A 9,420-nucleotide genomic window follows, 5' to 3' on the forward strand; every position below is an offset into this window, starting at 1 on the left:
TACATAATTCAGCTGTCACCCAGGAAATATAACTTGCACAGGCTCGGTCGGAGCAGGAGCAGGAGCTCTGCCTCCAGTTTGGAAGACCTTGGACAAGGTTCATCTCACATTATGTTACATGTCTATCTTAGGATGGGGCAAACGGTGCTTGAGAAATGCCAGTTGAGAATGCCTTGAGAAATGATGACAGGGGGAATCCAGACAGCAACGTGGAGACAGCAAAGAAGGAAACAGTAGGAAGGATAACTTTTTAAAGAGGGGAAACGGCACTCTAGGGACAGAGTTGGGGCCAGGGGTTTTGGCATAAGAAATATATTACAATCCCCTACATGTTTGGGAGACGGAGAGTAAAAATTAAAAGGACAAGTTGTTCCCAAAAAAGGACCAAAAAGCTTAATTTAGTATAGGAAGAAACGTGTCCTGTGTTCACCATAAATAATAGCAGGCGAGATGTGCCTTGAAACAGCCACTACAGTAGATATACTTAAATCCACTATGGGTAACTTAGCTTTCTCACTTCAAAACAAAACAAACCTAAACAAACTATATTGATAAATTATTATTATTGTAATCCAGTATTATTAACAAAAATATACATGCTATTATCAAGCCTATATGTTTAGAAAAGATTACTAGAGCTAACACATTCCTGTCACCCAGATGAATACTGATACAAGTAGTGAGTCACTCTCATACCTTTTGAGGATTAAGAATGAAAATTCAGTCTCTCTGTACAATCAGGCAGAATGGGTTACTTCAGAGAGAGAAAAGGATGGATGGTACTCAAGTCTAAATCTCAGATCTTAACGAAGAAGGACAATGATATTTGCCAGAATATTTACCAAGATTGCCAGAAGCAAGATTAAGATAGTACATTTGAGACTATATCATCTCAACAGATTTTATGAAGATCAAAGTCAATACTTCAGATGTGATAGTAAATGTACAGGGCCATGCTAATTAGAGGAGGGAAGAAAATGTAAGAGTGGACCTAAAAGCATACCAAAGGGATGGGAAGTTGAAAATAAATAATAAGTAGTTGCATACTGGCCAGACAAATAAGCTTTGTTAGAAATTCACCCTGCGAAAGCACATTCCTATGAAAGAGAGTTCTGCAAAGATAACGAGGGACTGCACAAAACATCGTGTTCTGTGTTGAGCCCCCACCCAAATCCAGGTCCATCTGTATCACCTCTCTTTAAATTTGAGAAATACTAATTCTGCCCTTTGAATCTATTTTACATAGGACATCAAAGCTTCCATGCAATTTTAAAATAGTCGTACAAATCACAGGCAATCATTTTCCTTTCTGGTACCTGTACAGTGCAGCTGAAAAAAAAAACCAGCCATGTACTACACAGCATGCCTGACATCAGTCTCTTCAGTATCACAGTAAGTACAGATCAATATTTTTCAGTTTCTGCAAAGTCTACACTATTCTTTAAAATCCATGGAAAAAAGCTTACCCAGTTTTCAAGCTAACCAAGGCATCTTCAACTCCTTTCTGATTATACTTCGTCATGTAAAGGTGCATATCAGGGTAGTTATTTCTGATATTCCTCTCTGTGCTTCCATTTGGGACTGTTCCAAATCGAAAAGGAGGTGAATAATCATACGGCCTTTGAAACTAGAGAGAAAAGAGAAAAGCAAAGTGTTTCAGGCATTCAAAATGTGAAGAAGGGCAATTTCAGGTTGAAAAAAACCAGAAGTTGTATAAGCTGCCTCAAATTTCTTCTAGGCAAATGCTGTGGGTTAATTCAGCTCTATTATACCAGAAACTGTGTATGCACACTGACTGAACTTACAGAAACATCTACATCCAAAGTAAAAACAGCTCAATTTTGCCACACTTTCTCCCATGCATGGTAATATGGCAAGACAGCAGAAACTGGAGCAGAGAGGTACTGGAAGATGTTCCTCGTCTGCCAACATCTCCCTAGAAAACCCAAACTACAAGCAGACACACTGGTAAACAGCAATCAAAAGAAAAAAGAAAACACTATTTTGTTGATAGTCATTTCACACTTTCATCTCAGTTGAGACATTGTGGGTCCCCACACAAAGAAGGCAAAAGGATCATTTGCACTACTTGATAGGGAGCCTAACACACTGGTCCGGTGCAAGTGATTGCAGGAAGCTTATGCGCAGGGAGGGACAGGGTGAGTGCTGGCTTTCCCTCCAGTGCCGTGATTCAAGGGGAATAAAAGTTCTTGCATCTTCCTCAGGGGCTCAGCAGCTACATCACTTTACATGAAAAGGGCTTCTGGAGCTCTCACACCTATAATCCTAGTCCCTATTTATTCCTACAATTTAAAACTACAAAACCATTTGCTTGAGGTTTATTCTACAATTTTATCCTCTATATCACTATTGCATGAGCACAAACAAACAAGCCAGGGACTATCTGCAAAGGAATAGCAATAGCTCAGGGCACACGTGGGTTTCAGATTTGGAAATCATTCAGATAATCTCACATAAACTTTTGCTAAGAGACCTGAAAATTTTATATGCACCTTTTCTATCTCTCCCTTTAAATACCAAGTGACACTTTAGGATTAAGTTAAAATGCCTCTTTAAGAAATAAATGAAAAAGGCCACTCAAATTAGAGGAACTATTGGCTAATGAGGAAATTCAATTGAGCATTGATAAAAGCAGTCACCCATGAATTCCACAGTAAAATGCACTGTTTTTACTGTTGAAGTTAGAGGAGCAATCTATATACCCTGTGCTGCAAGAGACAGCTAATATTTATACAGCTGCTGCTTCCTTTGGTCTACATATGTAATACTTCTCTTTTTAAAGTTTGCTCTCAGGGCATCAAGAATTGCCAGGATCCAGTGCCAATTTGCAAAGAGAATACAAATAGGCTTATACAAAAACTGGGACTATTTTCAATTCCATCAAACCTTGACTGTGAAATTATTGCTGCAACAATATTTTCATGTTACAGAACTACAATTAAATGCTTCATTTTAATTAAGCATATTTTGACAAAGCATAAAGGAATGAACTCTATTTTTCTCTATTTGTTCAGCTAACAGATGTCTTACTTTTCTCATTTTCCCTTTTCGCAGCTTTACTGTTTAAATTATTACTTTGCTACTACTTTACATATACTAATTGACCCGTGCACTAAAATTACCCTGTATACTAGTCATGGCTCTTAGTCTATATTTGCTATTTCCTTTTTTGAGTTTATTATGCAGCACTGAAACAAACCCTGCTCTTAAATATACATGCAGAGATTCTACTGATATAGATGCAGCTTGCTATTAACTTTATTTAAATCTACAGATAATGAATCCCTGGAGCAGTGAGAAGGCTTCCAACATCTCCTAATATCTGTATCAAGTTTTCCAGTCAATAGAACTTGAAAAAATAATTAAAGAAACAATGTCGATTTCAAGACCTGTAAAAATTGCTGCTGCTCATACAGCTGACATTTTTTGGAAATTCAGCTGTGGTGAGCATTCTGCAAGCTCAATTCCTAATCCTGGGGTATGGCAGGGGAATTGGGGGAACAGGGACATTATGGTGGAGTATCCTGGTAATTTAGAAATGGAGTTTGGTTTTGAATATTCTCACTTTTCAAGAACATTCATATGAGTTTAAGATGTTGGGAGGAGTTTCCTCCCGTAGGAATAGTTGAAGGAATTGAGATATCTGTCCCAAATTGAACATTCATAGAACACAAAAATATTTCTGCAGGAGAGCAGAGATTAACAAAAAGTACTAGTTCATTCAAAGATCACAGGGGTAATAAGCAGATGAATAGTTCCAAACACCATCCACAGGCTGGAATTTCTTGGCACAAGGCACTGAACCAATGAGTTTTAACAGTCATAAGGAGATAATTTGTTTGAAATGATTGTCTGCTACTACTGCCTGCTCACAGACTACTTGTAAAGAAGAAAGAAAGGGTATAAAATCTTTTACTAACAGTGCACTCATATCTAAGGTGTATAATGTTCACTCATATCTAAGGTGTATAATGTTCTCATCAATAATTTTAAATTTATATTCTGTGAACTGACATGTCCTGGAGAAGCATATAGGCTCTGCGATTGCAGCAAAGATCTATGTGGCAGGCATGAGACAAGAAAGAAAAAAGGATCAAGTCTCTACATGCACTGATTTTCCCTGAAGCCCCATGATGGGAAATAAAATATATCATGTCTGCTAGGAAGCAATTTTCTTCCTAGACATTTTCTGAAATGCTAATTTTTTTTATTCGTTAATGAAATCCCTAAATTGAATGCAGAAGCCCCCTGCTTGAATCATAATTGTGGAGAGATCTACTGTTATTCAGAAGACTAACCAATTCGTTCTTGTTTCCCCATTCTCTGCCAGCTGCTAGAACCGTGGCACATGGCAACAAAACTCCAATCTTTTGCTTTTATTTTGTTTTACCTACATGCCTTAATAAAACTGACAACTTCATTAAGTCAGTAAAGTGATCTTTCACAAACATTAAGTACTGACTTAATCTGAAGATTTGCATGCTTGCCTGAAAAGGCTGGTATTCAGAGCAGTTGTTTGTTACTGTTCTGGAGTATTTTAAGGAATTGTGGAAAACATTACGAAAAGAGTAGAAAATAGTAAATATTCTCCCTCTGCTAACACAGATTTTAACAGGAATTATGGCTGGTTTGTAGTGAGAGAAAAACACCCATATCTGAACTCTCTCTTTTCTTCTTTTACCAGATGGAAAACACTGACAATCTGATTTCTGATCTTTGAAAAATACAGCTATTAGTAATTCCAAGACTGTTATTATAATCATCAGTTACTGAAATGCAGTCGATATCTATGCCTGACAACCCTCACAAAGCACTGCAAAGGTCTAATATTGAAGTGGAGAGACGGATCGGGGTAAGAGGGTCACCCTAACTATCCCATCACCCATGCTGCCTTTTGACCTCAGCCTGCTCTGTTTTCACACAGACATAACTCTAAGTAACTACAGAACTTGTGACACCTGATTGCACAAAAATATAAAGCCAAGGTGACAAGAATACTGTGAATCTTGCAAAAATAAGGAACCTGTAAATGGCATAATTAAGGCTTTCTATTAAGGTTGAAAAGAATCCCCTAGACCACATGCACGTGGGACATTTCTTAAAATGTGACTGTGTGGAGGAATCACAGCAGAGAAACACTTTGCAAGACAATTCTGTCCACTGCTATCTACTCTCCCTTAGTAATCTTGTCTCTCTCTCATTACATGAAAAAGGCATAAATGGTCTCAAAAGTAACAAGTGCTATGAATGCCAGCTTTGCTGGATAGTTTTGGACTCATTTTCTGTACATTTTTATGAACACAAAGCTTTTAAAAATCTTTTACATACACAGAATGTCAAAATATAATTTTCTTCTCGTTTTCTGAATCATTTGAGTTTATGAACGCCCACCCCCAGTAACTCCAGTACATGCTGTGCCGTGTATTTCTGGGTGACACATAGATGACATGGCATTCAGAAATTCATTAGCAACATTATGAAGGTTGAGGAAACTATCAAGAGGTCTTAAAGCGAAGAAGGGTAAATAGCACGTTATCATGTGTTCAGCAAACCTGGTGAACCAGATGCTAGAGTGTAACACAATTCCTGAATGGGAAGATACTGAATGCTGAGGGTCAGGGGTGAATGCTCAAAGAGAGAAGGGGTTTTTCCTGGCTTCTCTTCTCTATAGTCTATCACATATGGAGCTGGATTGAGAAACCCCAGTATCTCTAACTGGGAATACTTTATTGCATTGACAATACAGCATTGACAAAAGAGCTTGACTCTTCAGTTGTGGCAGTAGGAAAAAGGGGAGAGGGGAAGAATAGTAAACTGATTCACCAGCCCAGAAGTTTTTTCAAAAATTTATTGAACTTCTAGATATTACTTATTTAAAATTAATTTTACCCATACTTCTGTCCCTTCTCACTGGCCTTTGCCTATTATCGCTTTGCTTGCAGCAAGGGTCAGAGTTCTCTACTGAACAACAGTAAAATTGTTGCAAGTTCCTGAACTGTTCTACTACCAACATTCCAGCAACAAGGCAAAGAGGGGAGAAAAACAATTTAACGTGAATCAGATTATATTCCCATAAATTATCCTTAATTATTTGAATTTTTAAAATCTGAGAAACCTCAAGATTGTGGAGGAGGCAAAACCCGTGTATGACAAGAAGAATGTTTTGAAATAGATCATTGCTTTTCTGGCTTGTTTAATTTAATCAGAAAAGGCATGGCTCCCCTAATTTATCTCTATATGCTTCAGGCAAATTTTGAAGAACTGTAAAATAAAAACAAAGGTGGCAGATCAAATAAATGATCAGCAGACCACAAAAAAAACAGATGGTATTTTCTGATTCAAGTGTCTTTCTATTTATTTTTATTTTGCTTTTTGTGGAAATAAAATCCTACTTAGCAGAGAGAATAGAAAAATGACAAAAATAAGGAAGTTATTAGCGAACAAATACTGACATTTTCCCAGCCCATAGGTGAGACTGGCAAACAGCCAGCAAAAAGAGGAAGATAAGGGTGCACTGGCAGATCCGAATGCTTGTGCTGTGCCAGGTGCAAGCCAAATCCTGCCAAAGCCAAGACTTCCCAGGAAAATGCTCTGTACTTTCTCACAAACAGAAGACAGACATTTCTCAAATCCTTTTTTTTAATCCTCAAGAGAAGAATACCTTTTATCTGTCTCTTATTAAGACTATTATCTTAAAATAGAAAGACTATTATCTTAAAATAGAGGTATATTTAACAGTCTTCATACTCTTTCAAAGGTTTTGCGGCAACACAACTTAATGAAAACAAAACTACTACCATTTTTTGTTTCTTTTTATCTATCTGTCTTTCCTCTAGCCATGCTTGCAATTCATGCTTTGATGCTTCAGGAGATCAACCAAAGGCTGGTCGTAAAAAGTGGTTAAAACAAAAAACAGACACAAGGCTACCTGAGCTGTTGCCTTCTTTTGAATAAAAATTTTCTTTATTTTCTGTCCTTTGAGAAAAATCCCTCGTGAAGTTCTCCCCTGTGCTATACTCTATTTAAATATTACTTCTTAATGTCAATATTTAGTTTCATTTTAAAACAACTGGGCACAAACTTGAAAACAGCATGCCCTTCATGTATTTTGTGCATATCAGTCACAACAATAATTTTGCAAATGGACTTCAATCCCTCCATGCAATACCACTATTACAAAGCGGTCACAGAAATGAAATAAAAAAGAAGTAATTGCTAGGTTTCTAATTTATAAGACTACTGATTAAAATTCACAAGTACAAAGATCTGGGAAGTACACTTGCAGCAGAAGAAAGTTCAGTCAAGCTAGAACAATATGAAAAATAAGCATATTTATTATTTGTTTTATGTGAAACCCTACTTGAGTAGGGTTTAAGCAAACTCTCAGAGTCAACTGCTCAAAGTGAAATTCTCACAAAAGTTCTTGAATTAGGAAAGCATCTTCCACAAACAACACACAAAATTCTGTGCCTTAGCCCATGTAACTTACATCACACTTCAATGTGATAATAGAAAACCGCAAATTTTCTTATCTGCTTATTTTTCCTATTTACTCTTGCCATTCTATACAAGGAAAACATTCAAACATTCACAGACAATATGTATCACTTTTTATCATTTCTTTTTGCTGATTTGCGCTGGCACCACTTTAAATCTGAACTCTTTTATAACTTCCTTGCACACTACATAGAAAGCAAAAAGACACTTTTTCAGGAGCATTAACTGGCTTCTGATAATTACTGGATAGTTGCTGGTTTTATGAATATTTTGTCAATTAATATATTATTAATATTGCAGACAGAGATGTTCAAATAATTTCAAATATGCCTTCCCTGCATTCAAACGGACTTTTTCATTTTTGAAACTTTTGTATATTGGTGAGGCATTCCTTTTAATCCAACAGGAATTGATTTTCATCACAAAATAAAGGTACTTTTCAATTATCTTGCTCAGATAATTGTGGTTTTTAGCACAAAGTACAAATTTGTAGAAGGATTATGAAAAATGGACATTGACCTCTTTTGATCTGAAGACCTACCTTTTTATCACTCAGTCCAGTCACTTGGTCAACAAATTCCTCTTGAATCATAAATGCAGCTAAGTTGGCAGTATAACTAGCCAGGAAAATGACAGCAAAGAAAGCCCAAACCGACACCATGATTTTACTTGTTGTCCCTTTGGGGTTTTGCACAGGCACAGAGTTGTTGAATACCAAGCCCCAGAGTAACCACACTGCCTTTCCAATGGTAAAGGATGGTCCATGGGGATCTGTAATTGCAAAGAGCAGTTATTTTAGTTGCAGTTAAATTAAACCTTGGCAAGATACTCTACATAATTACAACAAATTACTCACAAAGACATGGTTAAAAAATATTTCAATACATGTTCACTGTACTCCCAGTGGAATCACAGGATTTACCATAGGTACTCTCTATTGTAATGACATTAATTTCCATATTTTTAAAAAATAATTTCAACATGGCATTTAGTTCAAAAGTTTTAAAAAGAAAATGGAAAGCATAGGTTTGGAGAAGCAAACTGGTATGTCTGTTGCAGTAAGGTATGTGCCACAGTATTGCCCCTTTCAGTCTTCTGTGCCAGTGGACGTATAAAATGGAAAACTGTGAGTTTAAGTCTTAATGATTCAATTCTAGTACTTTTCTCACCCAAATTATTTTTTATCATCTCCAGTCTTCCAACATCATGCCTTTTGAACTTTATGTAAGCATATTTAAGATAAAAATGTGTGAATATGTCACCTACTTTTAAGCAACTTTGCACTCAGAGGATGAATCAGAAAGTCAACACAAAGGAGGTACCTGTGTAGATACGTAACTTAGAGTGAACTACTCTGGCTATCTCACATGTTCAGAGTCAGTTCCTTGGCTTCAAATGTGGTGGCATTACAGGTAAAAACCTGTCCCAGCTAATCCATTCTGTAATTTTTGTTATTCCTGTATTCAGTCAGCTTTTAATTCATCCCAAAGCAAGAAGAAGTGGTCAGCACGATGCCCTCATGCCCACATAGTGGCAGAAGTGGATTAGCAATGCTATTATCCACTAAAAAGCCCTTATTTGTACAGCCCTATGAGAATAAAGCGAAGTTTGTTCTTACCCAGCTCTAGGTAAGTATAGTGCAGTCATCACATATTGCTCGTCATCCAGACTCCTTTTATCCTCAATGGAAAGAAACAGACCTCCCCTGACTGTGACTCATTCGACCTTTTCATAAGTATCTATTTTTCAATTAAATGGCAATTCAGACAATAAGCTCTGATGTAGACACCTGTAATATTACTTCCTTCCCTGCCCTGTCCCTTTATCCAAGGGATGTACATTACAAACTCAGATTTAGTTATCAATTTAATTACAATTTATTTTAATAATAATTTAATTATT

General features: G+C 36.7%; 1 protein-coding gene across 1 annotated transcript in view; it reads right to left on the reverse strand.

Annotated features, from left to right (window-relative positions):
- GRIN2A (glutamate receptor, ionotropic, N-methyl D-aspartate 2A) overlaps positions 1 to 8,289 on the reverse strand; it is a gene marked incomplete at its 5' end in the record, with an annotated part of 42,557 nt that extends 34,268 nt beyond the window's left edge. The window contains 2 exons of the mRNA XM_009587195.1: positions 1,467 to 1,627; positions 8,060 to 8,289. Coding sequence (XP_009585490.1) covers positions 1,467 to 1,627; positions 8,060 to 8,289 — 391 coding nt within the window. The remainder of the gene's footprint in view (positions 1 to 1,466; positions 1,628 to 8,059) is intronic.
- Positions 8,290 to 9,420: the final 1,131 nt, after the last annotated feature.

Source organism: Fulmarus glacialis, unplaced genomic scaffold, assembly GCF_000690835.1.
Source record: "Fulmarus glacialis isolate BGI_N327 unplaced genomic scaffold, ASM69083v1 scaffold33821, whole genome shotgun sequence".
Taxonomy (NCBI): domain Eukaryota; kingdom Metazoa; phylum Chordata; class Aves; order Procellariiformes; family Procellariidae; genus Fulmarus; species Fulmarus glacialis.